The sequence below is a fragment of the Mastomys coucha genome, unplaced genomic scaffold (assembly GCF_008632895.1).
Source record: "Mastomys coucha isolate ucsf_1 unplaced genomic scaffold, UCSF_Mcou_1 pScaffold22, whole genome shotgun sequence".
In the NCBI taxonomy this organism is placed as follows: Eukaryota; Metazoa; Chordata; class Mammalia; order Rodentia; family Muridae; genus Mastomys; species Mastomys coucha.
In genome coordinates, this window is record NW_022196905.1 from 160,703,335 (window position 1) to 160,727,363 (window position 24,029).

At 37.6% G+C, this 24,029-nt stretch overlaps 1 protein-coding gene across 4 annotated transcripts in view; it reads right to left on the minus strand.

Moving 5' to 3' along the window:
* Csmd1 (CUB and Sushi multiple domains 1) overlaps nucleotides 1–24,029 on the minus strand; it is a 1,620,113-nt gene that overhangs the window by 1,504,061 nt on the left and 92,023 nt on the right. For 3 of the 4 annotated variants that reach the window (XM_031339200.1, XM_031339199.1, XM_031339197.1), the window contains exon 3: nucleotides 17,202–17,250. The exons of the other annotated variant lie outside the window; for it this stretch is intronic. In XM_031339200.1, coding sequence (XP_031195060.1) covers nucleotides 17,202–17,250 — 49 coding nt within the window. The remainder of the gene's footprint in view (nucleotides 1–17,201; nucleotides 17,251–24,029) is intronic. 4 annotated transcript variants of the gene reach the window in all.

A 24,029-nucleotide genomic window follows, 5' to 3' on the forward strand; every position in this document is an offset into this window, starting at 1 on the left:
AAACTGAAATCAATCACTTCACTTTCTTGATATTCATAACTGATGACTTTGAGGTATCTTTTACAGCCTTAGTCTGTTGTAAAATTTCCATTTTACAAAAGATGCTCTGACCTTATAGAACACTGGAACCTTTGGAAGGAAAGGTGTCCTCACTTCACAGCTGCCCATGCTTCACAGGCTCAGGGGCCCATCCTCTTACAGATTCTAAGCTCTGTGCACTGTGTCTTGCAGACTTCCCTGTCTATAACAGCTGCTTCCCAGCACTAATGCTACTCTCCTGCAAAATGTATGGATGCTTCTTCAACATAGTAGAAGACAAGACAAGCCCAGGAAAGCCAGATCCCACATTTCCTGTTCCACCAAGACATTCCGTGAAGGACCACTTTTCACCTCTGCACATAGTAGGGGCTCACAATCTCCACTTCATTTTAGTGAGTATCAATAAAGACTCAGAAAGTAAGGGAAAGCTTTAATCTTTCTGGGCAGCTACTTTAAAGTCTTTTTAAAAGCTCCTTTCTGTCAGTGTGTGTATGTAGGAATCCTTGAGACTAACTTGACAGCAGGAGCTAAATGTAAAGTCTGGGATTATGGCACATAGACTGGTTCAGCTCTTGACACCATAATGGATCTGTGCCTGTTTGAACATTATTCTAACCATACCACTAATTCAAAGTGACTTCAATTATGTCCTACTAAATAACAAAGTCTGTGACATCAGGGTTCATGTCTGTGGCCAATGTTCTAATTTGACAGAAAACTCTCTAGAAAAATCTCCAAACACCAATCTTCACATGAAAACTTTTCACTCTTTGATTTCTTTTTATCCAACTATAACTACTATACATCATCACACACATACATACAAACACATATATACCCATACATACACATATACATACCACACACATAAACACATATATACCCATATATACAATATAGACACATATACATACCCACACATATACAAACACATATATACCCATGCATACACATATACACACACATACATACCTACACATACATATATGCACATACACACACACACACACACACACACACACACATCAAAATTCATTAGCTCCTCTAAGGATTTATTCCCAAAGTTATGGATTGAAACTACAAACCACTATCTCTAAAGAGCAACTTCCTGCAAATATTTTTCTAGTTGTTTCTCTGAGGTAATATTGACGAAGGATATTTGTCTGTTATGCTTTTTCCTTTTTTATAATATACATTCTATCATGCACTTCGGGCTAGACACTTTTATTCTACACAAGGGAGTAGTATCAATCTTTTAAACTAGTAAATGAATTGGAGCTTCGAGCAGACACCCAGCTTCCCCTCCTTTAAGTCTCCTCTTACAGCTGACTACTTATGGCAAATGGAGCATCTAGTTCCCTATTAGCAAATACTCAGAACACATATCAAATCCTTCACTTTAGCTCCCTTAGTTCCTCGGCCGTTCTGACCCACAAGCCGTCCCCTTTCTGCTCTATCCCAAACTCCAGACTGCTCCAGCTTACATTTCTTCCCCTTAACATTTCCCTTTAAAACTGTCACAGCTTTTCCTACCTTTCATTATTTTTTTTCTGCACACCCAGAAAGCCATGACAATTTTGAACTTCCCCAAATTAACCTTTCATTCCACTCAAGGGCTGGCCTAGTTTGCTCATGTTAGTGCACCCTCTATTACACTTCCAAGTTCACCATAACTCACTGGGAGCCTCAGATGAGGACAAAACTCAGAGAGGTAACATTATAACAGCGTAGATGCTTCATGGTTTCCTGTTCCTGTTACTTTTAACCTCACCTTTGGGACAGAACATCTGAATGTTGGGTCCATCCTATATTATACAACATGAATTGATGTGAGGAAATTTCTGGGATGGCTCACTGCTAATCTTCAGTTCCCTAAAAGCTTCAATTGTTAAACTTTTTGTTTTTGCCCAAAATAAGCCAGCCAGAAAGAACATTTATCATGAAATGTTTTTTTTTAATGACCCATGTGATACTAACTAGACTTCCATCCTTTGCTTTCTTTATTAATATGTGCATTGACCATCTGAAATGAGTGGTATGCCTCTTTGTGGTTAGCCAGGCTGAGAGCTGGCAAACTGACTCTTAAACATTATGCAAATTGGAGGATACTCCCTACTCATCAATTTGCTTTCAGAAAATGAATGGCCCCTCTGTTGACATCTTGTCATGGGAAAGCATTTGATTAACTTCTTTCTTCTACGTAGTTGACTAACACTTAATTATTTTAAAGGTTTTACTGAAATGAAGAACCTAAATATATCCTATGTAAATCTTGACTCTCCAGTAAGGTGTGGCTATTGATAGACAGTAGCTGTCTGAATCCAATGTTGTCTGTCTAAATCAAACTCAAATATTTCAAAATTTTCTACTTTTACAAACCAAATTGCCAGTTAGGGTCCAAGGCAGCCATAATCAGGCTTTTACCGTAGGTGGGTGATTTTTTTAAAAATCATCTTGTTTTGAGTGTTTTATGGTGCTCTTCAAATGTACAGAATTGAAGATAGGATGGGCCTGAGATATGTCCTGCAATAGACACACCTGATGTGTGTGTCCTGATTTCCTTTTAGTTGCTGTGATGAAATAACTTGCCGAAAGGCAACTTAGAGGAGAAAGTGTCTATTTGGTACAATAACCCAGCTTTCCACCATGACAAGGCAGGGCCACAGCTTGAAATAGCTAGAAACACACCAACCAAGAGCAGTGCTTGATTGCTTGTTCTCAGCTTGATTTCTGCACTGTGTCATAGTTAAGGACCTCTTGTCTAGGGAATGGTATGGACACAGTGGATTGGGTCTTCCTACAACAACTAAATTAGGGCACTCTATAGACAGGATCATAGACTCGCCCAGTGTGGACAATCCTTCCTTGTCTACACAAATAGAAGACAATCTCTTTCCATATGAGCCTGGACTGTGTAAGACTGACAAGCAGAGCTAATCATCTCAGTGTGGCTATGAATTCTCAGTCTTCAAGCCTGGAGAGGTGGTGATGGTGCTGAGGAGCACCGTGTACCGGGTAACACTGACCTGCTGCATTTGTCATATTCCTGATGATACTGAACGTGTCTTAAAAATGCAATTTGTCGTTCAGGCATGCATGTAATTGATCACAGCAACAAACACAGGCATTCTGAGCCACTAAGAGACAGCACATGTTCAGTGTATTGTGTCATTCCACTTCTACATATTAAACCAATTGTTGAAAAGAGCAGGTAAAAACTCTTTAGCGAAGCTTTCCTACCCACCTTCATATCCACCTGGGATACTCGACAGGTATTCTGTACATTCATAAATTCAATGTGAAGCCACTAGTCTCTCTCTCTCTCTCTCTCTCTCTCTCTCTCTCTCTCTCTCGCTCTCTCTCTCTCTCTCTCTCTCTCTCTCGCTCTCTCTCTCTCTCTCTCTGTGTGTGTGTGTGTGTGTGTGTGTATCTGTCTCTCTGTGTGTGTCTATCTGTGTCTCTCTCTTTTTCTGTGTGTGTGTGTATATCTGTCTCTCTCTGTCTCTCTCTCCCTCTGTCTCTCAGTGTGTGTGTGTCTGTCTCTTTCTCTGTCTATCTGTCTCTGTGTGTGTGCATGTGTGCTATTTGTCTCTGTGTGTGTCTGTCTCTCTCTGTCTTTTTCTCTCTGTGTGTGTATATGTGTGTGTGTATCTGTCTGTGTGTATCTTTCTGTGTGTTTATCTGTGTCTCTGTGTTGTGTGTGTGTGTCTATCTGTCTCTCTCTCCCTCTCTCTCTGTCTCTCTGTGTGTGTCTATCTGTCTCTCTCTGTCTATCTGTGTGTGTCTATCTGTCTCTCTCTCTGTCTATCTGTCTCTGTGTGTGTGTGTCTATCTGTCTCTTTCTCTGTCTATCTGTCTCTGCATGTGTGTGTCTATCTGTCTCTTTCTCTGTCTGTCTTTGTGTGTGTGTCTCTCTCTCTGTGTGTATATCTGTTTCTGTGTGTGTATGTGTGTGTGCATGTGTGTGCGTGTGTGTGCGTGTGTGTGTTTATCTGTCTCTGTTATTCTCTCTTGTTGTCCTGTGATGATTGCATGGCTATTATTGGAAAGTAGGGCAGCGTTTTTACTTTTCATTTTTACTTTTACAATGGTGCCATAGACAAGACCAGATCAAATATACAGGTGAAAATATATATGTATTTTTTGACTGTGATTATCTGCGTTCATCGAATATTTTCTTTTTAATAGAAACAGTTAGCACTATACTTTGAAATTCCAAAAGCCAACAGTAATTTGTTACATTCCTGTGCACTAGCTTTTCTCATTTAACACTTAGTCCAGAAACTCTTCAAAGGATACCTGCTTCTGTTTTCTGAAGAATGAATAGTAGGACAAAGTAAGACTTCCATATTCATGAAGCCTATGCTCAGTCAGATCCCTTTTTCCAGATTTCCTGCTAATCAGAAGGTAGCCAGTGGTACCCATGCACTTACCTAACATCTACCTTCTGCTTTTACCAGGCTTCTCCAAAAAAGAAAGCAGAAAATGAGCATTCAATGCTAGAAGTCTATTAAGGTTCAAGGCCAGTGAACCCAGAGAAGGGAGAAATGAATAAAGCTTGGGAAGAGTCAGTAAAGGTGGGATGAGCCTGATGCCTTTTCCTGCTTTCTTATGAGTGTCTATTGACACTGCACCACACAGGTTGTGTAAAGCCCATTGTTTAGATAGCACACATCTCTCTCCAAGGAGACAAAGGAGAGCAGCCATGGCTGACTCCTCCCTTATGCCTTCATTTGACTCCTAGTTCCTCATTGCCTTATCTGGCCCTTCTGGTCTGTAGAAGGATGGAGATACCACAGACTATAGATGACTCTGAAGACTGATCTGAAGCTACCATGCTGGGAAGATTCCAAGAGACATTGAATACATCAGGGTCTGCCTAAATATCAGAGGCTACAGCACTGCAGGGAGCAAGGATACTTATAGATGCTGGTGGCAAATGCTAGTTAGAGCTGTAGGAAGAGACAATAGCTGAGGCTTGGATACAGGTGACATGGATAGAATTCAAAAGACAAATACGGTGGGAGACAACATATGCGACTGTTTCTATAGAACAGTGTTTTAGTAAAGACCTATAGTCCAGAACTGAGTGCAAAGCTAGTGAGACTATAATTTTTCCATTCTTCATGTCATAAAATTTAAATAACCATTCCAATACACAGAAGTCCTCTATAGATTCATGTATTTATGATTGATTGATTTATTGATTGATTGACTTATTGATTGACTGATTGACATAGGGTCTCATGTAGTTTGAGGCTAAACCTCAAACTTACTATGTTGTTAAACCTGGCTTTGAACTTCTGACAAGGATGTTTCTACCTCTTCTGCTTCAAAAGTGCTAAGACTATAGATGTGTACCACTTCACTCTTACCTATTCTACGTAGACTTACAAATGTTCACAGCCAAACTAGGATGTAAATCGCATCTCTAAAGCTTCACAGGTAGCATCAGATAAGACTTCACACACTGCAGGAGAATATGTGTAAATATAACCTGGTTGAAAGGAGGCCCACCAGTCCCTAAAGAAGAGTTCTCTCCAAGCGCCACTGTATAGTGAGGCTGTGTGAGTCTGCTGTTGTCATTTCTCTGCTGACTAAAGTCCAGTGTCCCCATAGAATAGCTTGAAAGACAGATGTTCCGCACAGTTAACAATATGATCAAATGTGAGTAATGTAACAATCAATTGCTTTTACTGCAAAGATCAAGAGAAACAGAATATTAATGGCCCATGCTTCTTTCTGTCTCCTTATTTTCTTCTCCTGTAAGAGTCACCCTGGGAGAACCTGTGGGTTGATAGTTTCTGCCTGGTCCTTGCTCACTGAAAGACACTGGTCTCCTTATGGGCCCTTTCCCTCCTGTGCTGCCTGCAGGCTGGGCTCTGCCATCTAGACCCAAGTCAGTCATAGTCTCACAAACAGCAGTTGGTACAGACCCATCTTTGCCATGTGTCTCTTGTCAAAAGAACACTATCAATAATCAACACGTGCAATATGCCTAGGTATCAAAGCCATTCTCTGGTTTCAATATCTTTATCTAAAACTAGCAGCAAAACAAGAAGTTGAACAACAAGTACTCTGACAAGGCCAAACAGAATCAGACAGAATTAAAAGACAGTGTTAAAGTGCCCTCCCCCTTCTTTATAAACTCTCTAGTGAAAACAGTCTGACTATGAGCAACAAAAACAAGTAGGGATCTATGGTGTATCTTCTCATGTTTCCCTCATAAATAGTGAGAATAGAGAACTAGAGATAAATGGCTTGACAGATATAGATAGATAGATAGATAGATAGATAGATAGATAGATAGATAGATAGATAGATAGATAATGGAAGATGAGTCTGTACTGATATTATAATGAAGTCTCACAACATTTATAAATTATGGCTCCCTTCTAGAAACTTTCAAATGCTATGAGACAACTTAGAATTTGCACAATTGTGGATATTAAATGTTTTACAGACAATTAGTAAATGTTAATATTTGAATTTTAAATGATATACTGTACTTATTTTCAGCTTTATTAAGGGATGTTCAATTAATAAAAATACATGTAGGTTAGATGTATAATATGGTAATTTGGGGACTATGGTGTAATTTTTTTCAATTTTGTTATCATTGTTAGGGCAGTGAACACATAAGAACTAGACTTAATCTTGTTAGATGTGATTAGCTTAAAAAATGATTGGGAAGAGCCAGGATGCCAAAACTTGGTAATTATTCTGGGTCTTGAGTATTTTGTATATGCTTAAAAAACAACTCAGATTAAAAGCTTATTAAAAATATACAGAAAATATATTTTTTATTCACAATGTAACATTATTTCCTAAAATAGTATTGATATCTATGGTGTGTATGTGTGTGTGATTACTGCCTAAATACATGTATATGTACATGATAGATAGATAGATAGATAGATAGATAGATAGATAGATAGATAGAGATAGAGATACATACACACATGTGGTATATGCTTATTTACATGAGATCATGTGCTTACATATTTATCATCTGTATATATGTGGTTGTGTTAAGGATAGATGTGCCCTGTGTGTATGTTTTATTTGTGTGTATTGCATTCTTATAGCAGTTATATATGCACTGTTTATGGATGTAGTCTCATTGAATAAGAATGTTCTGTGCATATGTATGTTGTGTACGTAAGTATGTGCTGTGTATGTGTGCAGTGTGGAGGTGTGTGGATGTGTAATGTGAATATTGAATGTGTGTATGTGTGTGTGTGTGTTTGTGTGCTGTGTATCTTTGTATTGTATGTAGGGGTATACTCTACATGTATAGTGTATGTGCTGTACACAAGTGTGTTCTCATACATGATCGTAAGGGAGCAATTCTAATATGTTTTGATCGAAGGAAAATAAAACTGTAGTATTTAATTCAGGCAACTTTTAATTCTTCATTTCTTTCTTTATTTTTTATTAGATATTTTTAATTTACATATCATATGATATTTCCTTTCCCAATTTCCCCTCCAAAAAAAATGAAAAATTTTTTTTAAAAAAGAAAAAAAGAAATAAAACAAAAACAAAAACAAAAAAAACCCTGTTCCTTTCCCCCTACCCCTGCTCACCAACCTACCCTCTCCCACTTTCTGGCCCTGGCATTTCTTCCCTGTGGGGCATAGAACCTTCACAGGGCCAAGGGTCTCTCCTCCCATTGATGACCGACTTAGCCATCCTCGGCTATATATGCTGCTGGAGCCATTAGTCCCACCATCTGTACTCTTTGGTTGGTGATTTAGTCCCTGGGAGCTCTGAAGGTACTAGTTAGTTCATATTGTCGTTCGTCCTAAGGGATTGCAAACCCTTCAGCTGCTTCTCTAGCTCCTTCATTGGGGACCCTGTACTAGTCCAATGGATGGCTGTGAGCCTCTATTTCAGTATTAGTCAGGTACTGTCAGAGCCTCTCAGGAGACAGCTATATCAGGCTTCTGTCAGCCAACACTTGCTGGCATCCACAATAGTGTCTGAATTTGATGATTGAATATGGGAAGGATTCCCAGGTGGAGCAGTCTCTGGAATGTCCTTCCTTTAGTCTCTGCTCCATAGTTCGTCTCTGCAACTCCTTCCATGGGTATTTTGTTCCCCCTTTTAAGAAGAAACAAAGTATTCAAACTTTGGTCTTCCTTCTTGAGTTTTTTGTGTTTTGTGGATTGTACTTTGTGTATTCCCATCTTCTGGGCTAATATCCACTTATCAGTGAGTGCATACCATATGTGTTCTTTTATGATTGTGTTACCTCACTCAAGATGATATTCTCCAAATCCATCCATTTCCCTAAGAATTTCATAAATTCATTGTTTTTAATAGCTGAGTAGTACTCCATTGTGTAGATATACCACATTTTCTGTATCCATTCCTCTGTTGAGGGACATGTGGGTTGTTTCCAGTTTCTGGCTATTATAAATAAGGCTGCTATGAATATAGTGGAGCATGTGTCCATATCACATGTTGGAACATATTCTGGGTATATGCCCAGGAGTGGTATAGCTGAGTCCTCTGGTAGTACTATGTCCAATTTCCGGAGGAACCACCAAACTGATTTCTAGAGTTGTTGTACCAGCTTGCAATCCCACAAGCAATGGAGTGTTCTTTCTCCACATAGTTTAAAGAAGTCTTATGTCTTAAGTGGCCTCTGGCAGGAAACAATGCCAGTTTTGTGTGTTGTTCTCAGATTTTGTCTCCAAGTTGATAATAAGACACAGCATTTACATAGGACTCTCAATAAGTAATCAGGGAAGGCCTTGCCTGCTCACACACCATCCCACCCACCTACTCAATCAGCACTCATTGACAGTGCAGAGAGGACTCCTCAGCCCTGGTTTGTGTGATCCTGTGATCAGAAAGCACATGCCTAGAGTGCTGCTGACCACCTGCTTATGGAAAGTGAAGAGTCAGCCCTGTGTACTCAGGGTTTGCTTTAGGAAATCTCATAGTTACAACAGACTTTTAGAAATTATAATTAAAAAGAAAGAAAGAAAGAAAGAAAGAAAGAAAGGGAAGGAGGGAGGGAGGGAGGGAGAGAGAGAGAGAGAGAAAGAGAGAGAGAGAGAGAGAGAGAAGAGAGAGAGCACAAGCTTGCTTGCCTAGATAGTGTTGAGGGAGAGTTATAGGGTGGTCCTGTTCCCCAACTGGTTCTTGATCTGTCAGTAAAGAAGCCATGGATCAATTGCTGGGTGGGAGGAATAAGTGGGACTTCCAAGTCTCTGGAAGCAAGCAAAGAGATGCAAGGAACTTACAGGTTCCTGGAAGCAAGAGACAAACACAAGGGAAGAGAGAAGAGTTCGCCATGCTTCTGACAGAGATAAGTTGACCGGCCATGTGAGACCTTGAGATGCAGTGGCTACACAGGTCACTCCTATAAGCAGGTGGTCAGGGGCATTTGGCAGAGACTAGATGTAACTTAGGAAGGAAGGAAGGAAGGAAGAAAGAAAGAAAGAAAGAAAGAAAGAAAGAAAGAAAGAAAGAAAGGTGGTGTAAGAAATAAAAATCAAGACCAAGGAAATGAAGGGAAATCTCTGTGCAGAAAGGACAACCACCTGTGCTGTCCATTATCCATTTATCTTCTATCTACATATCTATCATCTAGGAATTTGTATTTATCACCTAGATATCTACATATGCATCATCTACCTATCTTCTATTTACATACCCCTCATCTATCTATATATTTATCTAGCCTATCACTTAGCTCTCTGCCTACATATCATGCATGAACTTATCATCGGCCAGGTTATTATATGTCTATAATCTATTATCAATCACCTACTTATTACCTATCTAACTATTACCTACCTATTAACTAACTAGGTACTCATCATCTATAAATTTATCTGCTGTCCATCATCTATTATCTATTGATCCATCATCTATTATCTAGCTACCCATTATCTACCAATCACCTATATAATCTATCTTTTCTCCATCCATCACTCGCCAGTCAGCTATACTCCATATATATCCATTATCTACCTTAACCTTCAGTACAGTCAAGAATTGTAAAAGCCTTCTTCAAATCATTCTGCAAACTCAGCCATTAGTAGGAATTTTCCATATAGTCTTGGTGTTACTTTGAGACAAATGAGCCATAAACACATAAGATCTGTAACATGATAGCCATCAAAGCTTACATAGCCACAGATTTTACTGAAGAAAATACCCTAGTCTTATATTATAGCCTGTAATCTGAAATTTTATTTGTTCAATTTATGAAATGGCTCATTATGGATCTCAGTGTCTGTTAACAGAGAATGAAGTGAAGGTGATGTGAGATTTGTTACCAGTGCCTCATTTACTATGGAATGACTAACAAGAAGCATGCCTGTTTTAATGACATATGAATTTTAATGCCTTCACCCATGACTGCCTGACTATGGTGCTGTACTTTCACATACTTATGTGTAGTCAGCTGCCCAGTCTACACATAGTATGGCTTTTAATAAATTAACATTTCTCAGGTTTTTATTTTTCTTATCTTTATATTCATCTTTTCCCCTTCTTTTCTTCCTTTTCATCTGTTCTGCTTCTCCCTCTCCATTCTCCATTTCCTTTTCTCTATCAAGTCTGCCCTGTAAATTAAAATTCAGAGCAAGACCAGTTGACCATCTTCCCTCTTATAGGTTGATATGTATTACGCCTATATATTTCAAATAATTCTCCTTCCATTCCAAACACAGTAGTGTTTTAAAAGTCATGATTAAAATAAACATAAGGTATTGTAAATGAACAAATGTGATGCCCAAGTTCTCTGACAAACCACAAGCTTACAGACTCACACTTTGAAAATATGATCAGTGCTTGTAACACATGACAGTCACCTAATATTTTGGAATTGACAAAATGACCTATTTTCTTCTCCCAAAGCTACTATTTCTCCAGAATGAATTATTAACCATGGGTTTTATTTTACATTTGAATAAAAGTGCAGAGCAATTTAGATCGATTTTGAGGCAAGCATTTCCCCTTGAGCCTTGCCATGAGACAAAGCATTGGCATTTGTCTAGCCCCATCTGCTGTTCGAACCAAGTAGACGCATGGACCTGGTTTCCAAAATCAGAACTTGACCTCACCATTAAGCTCATTTCTAGCAGGGAGTGACAGGAAAAAATAGAAACAAATAAAGAACCACAACCAAACAGAAAAGACAAATTCAAGCAATAGAAACACTTAAGTGGAGATTAGAAACTATGGGAAACGCTGTCCCATAAGACACACACCAACAGCCATGGGCTTAAAGGTTACTGACATAACAAGCACTGCTTAATAATTTAAACTAGTTTCACCTGTGAGTCAGAATCTCACACTAAGCCCAGGGATACCTAGAACTCACTATGTATCCAGGGTTATCCTCAATTTGTGGCAATCCTCTCACCTCTCCCTCTTCTCCTCTTCTCACCCCACATACTGCAGATTCCTAAGTATTGGAACTACAGGTCTGAGCCTCTATACACAGCTACTATCTCAATAAATATATAATCAAAAATTTCACTTCTTTACAACTCAAAGAAAGGACTTCATTATCAAGGTCATCATTTTATATATTTTCTTCTAAAATATATTTTTCCTATTATAAGAATGCCAAGAAGTACAGTAAGTTAAGCATGGCTTGAACAACAGCAAAAATGGAAAAAACAGATGGCTTATGGTCCTGTCCCCTGCTGGGTAATAACACGGATTTAACTAAATATGTAGGGCACTTTAAAGAACTCAGACTTATACTCATCTGTTGCTATGATATAATGTTACCCTCCATGGCAAGATAATTCATATACTGTGATCATGCCTGCTTCAAAGAAAGCTGCATTCCTAGGCAACAGAATTAATTTAGCATCTTTAAAGCTGATCATTCAGGAGTTTATGCCTCTTTAAAACATATAGCAAATTACTAGTAATATACAAGTAAGCTGCCTTTAAAAAGACCTCTATTTCCTACAGATTGGGAACTTTTAACAATGTGATGCTTCAATTTTCAATTAGATTCCTTTTTACTAGGTTCTGCACAATTATTTAAACCAATAGGTGTATTTCCACATGTCTTCATATTCAGCTATAGCAAGACATTCATACAATATTCTTTTAAAACTTGGCCAATCAGTAGAAAGTTGGCTATTTGACAAAATGCAGCAAAATGTCTCATTTGTCTCACATTTACAGCACAGTCATGTGTATATGGTTTATTCTGTGGCTGATTTGTTCTTTCATAAGAAATCATTTACTTATTATTTGGTTGTGTGTTTATGCATGTGTGTCTGCAAGAGTCATTTGTACTACATGTGTGTAAGGGATGTAAGTCCCCTGGACCTGGAGTGACTAGAGTTGTGAGGCAGCATGTGGGTGCTGGAAACTGAACCTATGTCCTTGGTAAGAGAAGTAGCTGCTCTTCAAAATTGAGATATCCCTTCAGGCCTGATTGTGCTGACTTCTAAGACAACTGTGACCTCTTTATTGTGTAATCAGCTCAGTTGATATTTGGGGTCATTTTTGAATGTTATGGGGGTATTCATTTAGTTTTTTAGATCTAAAATATTTCAAGTTTTGGAAGTTAAAATCAATAAGCTACAGCAACACTAGAAAGGATGAGGATGAAGGTATGGACACCCACTCAAAGATGGTATCACTCTTCACACACTGATTTTACCTTTGTAAAATCATTTATTTTATTTTTGTGTATAAATTTCATCTTTCATTGAAAATAGATATTCTTTTATAGAATATATTGTGATTATGGTATCTTCCTTTCCCAACTCATCCCTGATTCTTGCACTTTCTATCGCCAAATACATTCCCTTTCTTTTTCTCATTAGAAACCATCATGCATCTACACATGCACATCTATTAATAATCATAATAATTAGTAGGATCAGGAAGAGGGAAAGGAAGAGGAGGAAAAGAAGAAGAAATATAAAATAAAGAAGAAGAAATATAAAATAAAAACAAGCTAGAATAGGGCAAAACAAACAAAGAGAAGGAGGGAAAGCCAGAGAGAAAATGACAGAGAGAAAGCATCAGAAGCACCCATGGACTCTGAGACAAACACTTTCACACACACACAAGCTCCATAAAAAGATTTATAAGATGAGAGAGAGACTTCAAAGCAAAGCACCAAGAAACAAAGAAAAACACTGTATGAATATATTTTTAGTGCATGTGTGAATATGCACTATGTATATGCAGTGCCACATGTGGTCAAGTCAGAAAGGATGCTAGATTCCCTGGAATTGGTTGTCAATCCTGCATCCTCTTCAAGAGTAACCAGTGCTTTTAACTGCTGAGAAGCTATCTCTCCAGCCAATAATACCTTAATTTTAAGATATATTGTACTTGTGTGTGTGTGTGTGTGTGTGTGTGTGATATGTGAATACCCATACCCATGGAGGCCAGAAAAGACAGGAGAATTACATTAAGGTCCTACAAGCCTGGGAAACATTGTGGGCTCCATACTGGACAGGACTATATAGAAATGCCTTATCTCAAAACAACAAATAAATATAAAATAAAAGTAAATTAATGTAATACCCAGGGAAACTTCATACACATGAGAAAACAGCACTAAGAAAGGCTGGGCTTTGTAGGTCAAAATCAAGATCATACAGGGGCCACAGTAACCTGGACAGGAACCTCTGGGAAGAGCCTGGTAAACATCAGCAGACCATCTGCACCAACTACACCAATGTTCTTGGGCTATGAAAAATATCTCTGCTCCTTCTTTTGGATTTATTTTTGACAATTGTAATCTTATTAATAAGGTCTAAGAAATTCTGCCTCCTCCTTCTTGAAGATGGTATAAGATAGTCCTTAGGCACGTAATCGAATTCTTCTTTTGTAAGAAATTGAAAGGACGACCACACTGTCATCATTCAGAGATTTTCATTCCATGAAGTAGTTCACTGAGGATGAAGGAAAAGATGAGGTGGTTTGGGGACCTCACACACCCCATTGATCCAATTGCAATCTTACCAGCTAAGGGTATCCAAATTTACCTTGAAATTTGAGCACTCAAGTCACTTGTCTCTTCCTAGAGTAAGGACGGAACAATAAGGGAGGCCCTTAAAGATGTCTGGAGAGTTGATGATGTTGCGTGAACGAGTGATTTCCCCAGATGCCACTTTCCCCATAGATTCTCTGGACAGAACAATTGCCTTTAAATGCCACTTCTCCTTTTGGCCCTATTCTCTGAAATCCTCTTTATTAAATAGACACATCTCTTGTGTTCGCAGCTCTCACGGCCTATATTGGATTTTAGATTTACTCACTTTGAAGTGTTCTAGCACAGTAATTGGATGAAGATGGAAAGTTGCTTTTCTGCTGTGCCTGGGTTTGGCCTGTGTATTCTATAAATATCTCCATGTATACACAGCAAGATAACGTGAAACAAATCTTCTCCCTTCAATGCATTCACTTCTGTGAACATTTCTTTCTTAAGCTAGGAATAAAGGGTTTCCCCTCTGTCATCCATCACACAAAAGAACTCTGATCAAAGCTATTCAGAATTATTTCATAAAACAGAAAATTGAAGGCAAACCACACCCCTTAATCGCTTCAGCACCCATCATGAGCCAGGAATCCATGTTTTCTCTTCTTCTGTAGCCAGTAGTAATGCCTTCCTTCCCTCTGTCTGCCCATTCTCATATGCAGGGTTCCCCCCTTGCCTCTCCTACATAGCATGGCCAAACACCATTACCCACAATGTTCTGGCACCTCTGAAAAGTATCACTTACATTTCATATACATCATATTTGACTTTTTCTTTCTAGATTGAGTGACTTGTCTGGTATGTTGATGAATAATGCATTATACATTGTCTGCTACAGGTACCAATATATGTGTCATGCATTACCTCATTAGGATTGTGTCTCTTTAAGTGTGGCTACACCACATTTTTGCCCTTTGACTTTGTAGCAGTCAATAGATTCTAGGTATTCAGCAACTGCTTGGTGAGGAAGTGAATGGATAAATAGTTAAACAATTATTTACAATAGAAAGTGTTTGTACTATTTTCTGTATAAGTACCTGTCCTTTGTATATTTGTACAAATTGGTCTGTCTATCTACTTGAGCAGGTTCTTACCTGTGGTGTAAAACTCCATGAGGTCAGACATTCAATACCATAATATTCTTTTACTCTAAGAATCATTCATTCAATGTCACAACATGCATTGGCATTTCCTTGACAATAATGCATTGTTGTGCCCTACAAAGTACAAATCAAATGAGAATACACCAGACAAGACAATGGGTTACTAGCAAGGAACAGATAAAAAAGAAAGGTGTAACCTAATATACATGGATGATAGATAGATGATAAATCATAGAGAAAAGATAGGTCAAAGCAGAATAATGATAGGCAGATTTATACAAAGGTAGAGAGATGGCAGATATATGGACATATGGATGGATTTATGGATAGGTAGGTAGAGGACACAGATTGATACGAAGAGAGGATCAATAAATGAGAGATAAGTTGGGAGATAGTAGATATATAGACATAGGGATGGACAGATTTGGTATATAGGATGTAGAATCAGATAGATGTATGATGGTGATAGACAACAGGTAGATAGATAGATAGATAGATAGATAGATAGATAGATAGATAGATAGATAGATAAATAGGCAATGAGATCAGTACATCAATAGATGATAGACATTACACACATGAATAGTTGAAAGGCAGATATTAGATAAATAGGTAGACAATAGATGAAATTAAATATGTAAATAGATAATAAAAAGATAAAAGACAAACTGATGCATATAAATATGACTATGTGATAGAGTAATCATAGATTAAAGATACAGATATACATCAAGGAGAGAATTGCAACATCAGCTCGTGGTTTCAGATATAGTTGGCATACTTTGAAAGTCCTTTAAACAATACCTTTTCACATATTCAGGTGTAGCTCTACTACTTAATTTTAAGCCTTTGAACAAGCCCCTGAGTATTGACAGTAAATTCCTTCTCCTCATCAGAGTCCATAGAGGTCACTAATAGTTCTCTCAATGTTTTTATAATCTAAAGTTTATTTAGTAAGTTCATGCTTAATATCATCATTATACTTAATAAACAAACAAACTCTCTTAATGTACTTTTAACTATGTGGTAGGGGTGGTCCCTTGCCACCTCCTAACCTCATCTTTACACCTGACCAATTACAACACATACCTTCATAGACCATTCTTTCATGAGAGACCACAGTTTTGACATTTAAGGAGCTCTTGTCACTATTTGCAAGAAGCTCATTTATGGCCTCAGACTGTAACCCATGTCTTAGAACAGCACTTGTTCTTCCTATTTCAGGGAATTCTATAAGGGAGAACAGTGTCTCTAGGAGAGGTTTATGAACCAAGGGTCAGTTTTGTATCATTAGATGAATATGGGCTTGAGTACCAGTCAGATACAGAATATCTCAGTCCTGATAGCACATCCTAGCCATCTGTGCAAGCAATCCATGTGAACTTCTACTTTTTGTTTTTGAAAGAGAAAAATGCATAAATCCCCAATGAACCCTCTTGTTTTCTGGGAAAATAAGATTGCCTTGAATGTGCAAGTGTCTGATGGCCTGATTCTCCTTATGCTGGGGAGGAGTGACCATCAAGGGGCAGATGAATAGTTCTTACCTGGATGTGTCCCCTATTGACCCTTCAGATCACCATTTCCTACTCCTCCCATGCCCAATACCCTGGGATCTCAATGGCAGGCAAAATATGAATCCTCTTTTCTGTCTGCTTCTGGATTGTACGTACTACAGGGGTGCTTAGGTGTTTGAAGGACTAGTAGCATCTTGGGTGTGATTTTCCCTCAGCTGCTTTTCTGTAGGGCCATCTCCATCAAACTTTCCCCTGCAGAACCTCACTCAGTAAAGGTGTAAGTGAACTATGGCTCTGTTGCACTCTCTAGTGTGTTTGCCATCATCTATGTGGCATGTCACATGCTCACTTAACAGGGAGAGAGTTTCAGAAGAGCTGGATGAATACACCTTTTTCATAACAACAATGGTATCAGATTAGAATACCCTGCATAGACGTCTCCTTCTTTGTTAAGGCAGAAATAAGAAATCACTCATTTGACTTTTAGTTGATTATTTTAAATTAAGAATATGGAGGAAGAAAACAATAAATAGGAATAAACCAAATGGTAAGTACCTTGACTAGTATGAGTAGAGAATGTGTAGGCATTCCAAAGGAAACTCAACTAAAAAACAAAAGGGAGAGAGACAAATCCTTAAGAGCACTATTTGTTAGACAGTAATGCCTGTTTAATTGCTGTGAAACTCATGGAAACTCTAGCAGAAAATGTGTAATAGTAGGAACTATTTTAAAGTACATGACAAATGTAAAAATTTTCAGTACCAGGATTGCCCACTGCCATTTTTCCTGTACAAGAATGCACAGGGCTGTGTCTTATAGAATAGCCATAAGTGTGGCAGTCTAGACAGATACATGAGTTAGATAAAACAGAAAGATGAAATCAAATATAGAAGGATGATAGATGAGATGTATAATAAAGTTGAATGCTAGACAGATACTAGGTATTGCTATATAGATAGATAAATAGATAACAGGCTGATAGCTATGAGAGAGAGAGAGAGAGAGAGAGAGAGAGAGAGAGAGAGAGAGAGAGAGAGAGAGAGAGAGAGAAGAAGAAGAAGAAGAAGAAGAAGAAGAAGAAGAAGAAGAAGAAGAAGAAGAAGAAGAAGAAGAAGAAGAAGAAGGGAGAGAGAGACAGATATAGAGACAGAGACACGAGGGAGAAAGAAACTCAGAAAGACAGAGAGATGGTGTCAGATAGTTTTATGTCAACTTGACAAAAGCAAAAGTCATCTCAGAGGAAGGAACCAATCAGGCTCTATGCAAACTTCTAGGTCATCTTCTTAATCAGTAATTAATAGGAGAGGGCCCAGCCTATTGTGAGTAGGGACATCACTGGATGGTGGTTCTTAGGTTATGTAAGAAAGCAGGCTGAACAAGCCATGGAGAGAGAGCAAGCCAGTAAGCAGCACTTACCTACAGCTTTGGCATTAGCTCCTGCCTACAGATCCCTGCCTTGAGTTCCTATTTTGAACTCTTTTGATGATGAACTGTGATGTAGAAATATAAGCCAAATAAAACATTTTCTTAAGTTGCTTTTGGTCATGATGTTTACTCATAGTAGTAGTAAAAATGAACTAAGTCAGATATGTATACATACAAAAAGACAAATAGATATAAATTATAGGTATATAGTTGCAGATGAAAGACTAGAAGATAGAAAGAAAAGACAAAATGGATTGCTATATGATAGATATTGATAGAAGTGTTATTATAAGTAATAAAGTTAGAATAAAGAAATATAATAAAGATATATAACACAATTATTTTGATATCAAGGGCATCTTACATCTCATAAAGTCCCATCATAGAGCCCATCAGTGTTTTTTAGCACATTCATATGTGTATATGCATCAACATCTAATTCTATGAGAATCATATTAAACCCCCATACCCAGCATGTCCTTTCCAGAAGATATTGTTTGACAGCAATTCTCCAACCCTTACCTTCTTTCTAGTCCTTATTCTTTTAATGTCCCAAGCATTAGACCCAGGACTCAGATATCCTATTTAGGGCTGAGAATTTATTAGATTTTATAGATATTTGTTACTTCGTGTTTTGATTCCCTAGGGTGACCTAGTGCTTGGCTTCTTGGGAAATTCCCAAACTGTCTGTTTGTCAAAGATAGGGTGAATTTTGCATCTCCACTGGCTAGCTAACATACCAAGCATCTACTGGCCTACCTCCTACCAAACTCATAGCTGCCTCTATTTTGATAACAACCACCACACGTTTTGATTTACCTTTCTCTATTGACCAATAACATTGAACAGCTTCCTAACATAGGCAGGCATTCTCATCAGAAAATATTTATTCAAAACCTTGCTCACCCAGAGTGATTGTTAAAAGAAAATGTGTATCAAGTCCTGTAACAGTTGATGGATTGTTTGACGACTTGCTACAGAACTGCCCACATGTTTCTGATGACCTATTGGGTATTTTTAGCCTTCTCTCCAGATTGAAGAATTGCTTCTACTATCCTTAGTAGAGGTGGCTTTGAAGTCATAAATTGATACCTGCTGGAAAAGGAAAAAATCGATTTTCTCCAATGGAGTATCACTGGCGTATCAACCACACTCCATGGCAGATTTCATGGCTAGAAGTAGTTGACCAATACAAAATGGACTTCACATTTATTTATGTCTGTCAGAGAGGGATCTTATTTTGTTTGGAGGTATTTTATTTGGTTGGTTGGTTGGTTGGTTTGGTTTGGTTTTGCCTTACTATTTTTTTTCTTTGCTATAATTACAATTTTTTTGTATTGTGCTATTTTAGGGCAAAGAGAACACTATGTTGTTTGAGTAGGGAGGTGGGGAGAATATTAGGAGAGTTAGAGTAGGGAAAAGATTATGATAGAAATAGTATATGCAAACATTAAGTAAAAAGAAAACTAAATTTCTTTTAATATGTTTTTTAATCATGGGTAGTTTTTCTGGCTATAAAAATTTAGAGTGGCAGTTGTAGTCTCTCAGGAGTTGGAGTAGTCATCATTTCAGAACTCTGTGGAAATGTTTATGGGTTTTTACTGGATAATACTTTTTTTTACTTTTAAATTATTGATAATTATGTATTTTTAAAAATAGTCTAGACATGCTGCCTTATTACATACATGATTAGGAATGGTTGGTATCCATTTTGCACATCGATTTTTTCTTTTACTTATTTCCTGGTGACTCCTCTGATGCCAACATTTTCAGTTTTGACAAAATCCAGTTAATACATATTTTATTTGTTGTTTGTGTTGCTGTCTTACCTGAAATTAAAAACAAGAACAATAGTGTCGTTTTATTCATTCATGGTCATAAAATTGAATGCTTTCATTCTCTTTATGAGAGTTTTAGTTTTTAAGTCTTTGGGCATTGTTCCTAACATTATGATGTTGATTTTGGCTCCTACCCAAGTTTATTTTTAATGAATTATTGATTATCGCTATATGTGTGGGAGAGTGTTGGGGTAGGGGAAGGAAAGAGACAGAAGAAATGGGAGGGTGATGTATGCACAATGTCATGAGTGGAGGGACAGGGAACAACTTTTGAGGTCTTTTATGTCCTTCAAGTATGAGGACAGACCTCAGGTTGTTAGAGTCAGTGTCATTTTGCCAGCACTAGAATCCAATTTTTCTTTGCCTGTAGAATTCTATTTGCTTCAGGTCCATTTGTTGAAAACAACATTGCTTCCTTCATTGGATATCTTTGCAATCTTATTAAATATCAACTGACTGTGAATGTGAGGAGTTATTTTTAGACTCCCAGTTTCCTCCTTGGATCAATATTTCTATTCTTAACTCACTAAAACAATATCTTGACACTGTATAGTTAGGTTTGGCCCTTGTCTAGGTCTAGTAACATAACTTTAGCTTGATTTTTTATTATAACAGGTTTCTATCTGAATATCTTAACATTTGCGATGAACACATAAATGCAGTATGTGATTAGATCTATCTCTCTCCATCACTATTTCTCTCTATCTGTCTCTCTCCCTCTCTCATTCTCTCATCTGGGTGATTCCATTTTCCTATTCAACCTATGACCAGAAACTACCATGTAGTGTTGATTCCTTGCCTTGTTACTTGTCTTAAGATGAACCCTCCCAGACTCTCAACATTGACTACAGATTAACTGTATTTTGGGGAAAATATTCTTCATTAAGTTGCTGAACATTTTTATACTTGGTTGAGAGAACCTGAAAGGACTGAAGGAGCTGAAGGGGTTTGCAGCTCCACAGGAAGAACAACAATATCAACCAACAAGACCCCCCCAGAGCTCCCAGGGAATAAAACCACCAACCAAGGTGAACCTCCTACACATGGAGAACCTATGGCTCCAGCCACATATGTAACAGAGGATGGCTTTGTAGGGCATCAATGGGAGAAGAGGCCCTTGGTCCTGTAAAGGTTTGATGCCGCAGTATAAGGAAATTTGAGGGCAGGGAAGCAGGAGTGGGTAGGTGGATGGGAGAGCACCTTCATAGAAGCAGGGGTAGTGGGGATGAGATGGGCAGTTTCTGGGGGGGGGCACTAGAAAAGGGGATAGCATTTGAAATGTAAATGAAAATATCCAATAAAAAAAGAAAAAAGTTCTGCATTTTGCCTAATCTTTTCTCTGCATGATGATGATGATGATGATGGTATGACTTCTGTCTTTATATTATCTTTATTATAAAGAGTTATATGAACTTGCCACAGCATGTATGAGTGTGGAAGCCAGAAGACAATGTTTTGGAGTTGGTTAGTTCTCTCTTTCCATCTTTATGTGGGTTCCAGAGGAAAAGCTCAATTTGCCAGGCTCATGTGGCAAGTCTCTTTACCTACTGTACCATCATGCCAACCCATCCATTTATAAATGGTGCTCACAGATGGCTCTTTCCATAGAGTATTTAGTCTGAGGCAGACCTCTAGAGCAAAGGTCACATGCAACTGTTCAAAAACCTAGTGCCATGCCACTTCTGTTGTCTACAAGGCAACGCAATCATTTATTCACTCCTCCAAGTGTCCTGGCAATCAGATATGCCTGATTTTATCACATGGAATGACTTCAGATATGAATTCCATCTGACTTTGTTTCTGCTCTTACTAATTCTTTTTCATGTTGCTGATTTGGTCTTGCTAATAAAATCATAAGAATTTTGCATCCACATTATAGTATGTCTGAGTCTGCAGGCTTCCACCTCCGTGCGGTCTTTACACTGTATGGCATAAGGATTATAGGGACCCTAACAAATCCACTGGGCACTATTTTCTCCTATTACATCCTTGAAAGAGTGTGAAAAGTTGGTTTTAATTCTTTCACTTGAGAAACCATTCAGGCCAGAGCTTTCCAGAGTGAAAGGATAGATTTGTTACTAATAAAAATGCAGTCTATAGCTTGAGTGAGATTTTGTATAATTTCTTTAGTCACTTTCTGTATTACATTTTTATTAGAAATGTTTTAACTTCTAAGTTATTTTATTGGTGTAAAGTTTTTATATGTTTATCATTTATTCATTTATTGAAATTTTTATGTAAGTTTACACTGTATCTTGGTTATATCTAACCTTTTCACTTTCCCTTCCCTTTCTCCTCCCCTTCCCCTTCCACTTCCAAATAACTCTTCCTGAGGTCCCCCAACACAAATCCTTTACAACTTCATGTCATATTTATTTTTGTAACTCATTTAGACCTAATGTTAAAATGTTGTTTTGTGTGTTCATTTTTGCAGGACTTTTATAGGTGCAAAAGATGACCAGAGACCAACTGTGTGGGGTTGATTTTTTTTATCATTCCCATTACATGCATCCCAGGGAATGAAGTGGGGTGGGTCATTAATTAGATTTCTGATGCCAGTGACTTAACTTACTGACCATTTCATTGGCTCTAAAGCTATTATTTTATAATATTTTAATATTTGTAATGTCATTAATGATTCCTTCTGTCATCAATTTAATGAATTTGCAGTCTAATTTCTATATAATTAGAAGGTTTTACTGTGCTTTTCTATCATTAACATCAAAGGGACATTTATTTTGACCATGTACACAAAGTGGACATAAAGATTTGCATCTCTGTGTCAACCCAACCTCAGCAGTGATCTACACTCAAGGCACACTGCTACATAGTCATCACATTTGCATAAAGTATTATGTTATTTAATTTCAAAAGTAATTTTATTTCTGATTTTTTCTTCTCTTTGGGATTAATTGTTTTATTTCTACACATTTTTGTCTTTTGCAAATTTATTTCTGCTATTAATTATAAATGAAATAAAGAATTTATTCTATGTATTCTCTTTGTACAGATTCTTTTGGGGAAGTTGGGCTATATAATTTTTAAATTTTAAAAATGATATATTTATTTCATTATTTCATAGATGAGTGCTTTGCTTGAATGCGTGTTTGTGTACCACATGTGTGCCTAGTAACCATGGAGTCTAAGAGCATTGGGTCCCTGGGAATAGACTTATAGATGGTTGTGAGCTGTCATATGGTGCTAGAAATCAAATGTAGGCCCTCTGAACAACAAGTGCTATTAATAACCACTGAGCCATTTCTCCAACCAAATATTTATCTGATTTATATCTTCTAAATCCATTGTTTCTTTATCTATCAGTAGAAGATTTTTAACTCTTTAGTATTTTGCTTATTTATTTGTTTGTTTGTTTTGTGATGGGATGTTGCTGTGTAGCCCTGGTCATCCTGGAACTTGATCTGTAGGCTAGACTGGCCTTGTACTCACTCAGATCCATCTGACTCCTGAATATTGGTATTAAAGACATGCACCACTACAGCCACCTGGAGTCTTTAATATTTTTTTCAACATTATCTTTTTCTCTGTCTTCCAGGTATATTATCTTTTTGCTTTATGCATTTGTTTTTTAATTTGTTAGTTCTTTATGTGTTCATGACTGCTAAATCATTGTGATGAATGGACAATTTTGTAGCTTTGAAACATCCCATTTTATTACATACTATTTTGGTCAATATTAGTAAAGACTTACCTTGCTGTTTACAAAATGCAATTTATTTCATCTTTCAAAAGTAGATTTGTAATTTCTATCAAATGTTTTTGTCCCCTGTTGAGAGGGTGTGATTGGATACTACTATCCTACTTCTGCTTTTGAACTGAACTGATCAATCCAATCCCATTTAGCATTATTAATGGAATAGTCGTAGTTAAACCTCTGATTTTATTCCTTTTATTCATGTCTTGTGCCGCAACTTCTGTCCTTCTTTGAATCAAATGATGTACCGCTGTCCCCAAGTAATTCTATGGATGAGTTCTCACTGGTCCTCCATAGTTTGTAACGACTTACATCGGTAAGGTCATGCTAATTTATTACACATTTTTGGTAATTTTAAAGAAAGATTCTATCTAATACACATATGCAGGATTTGTGTGTGTGTGTGTG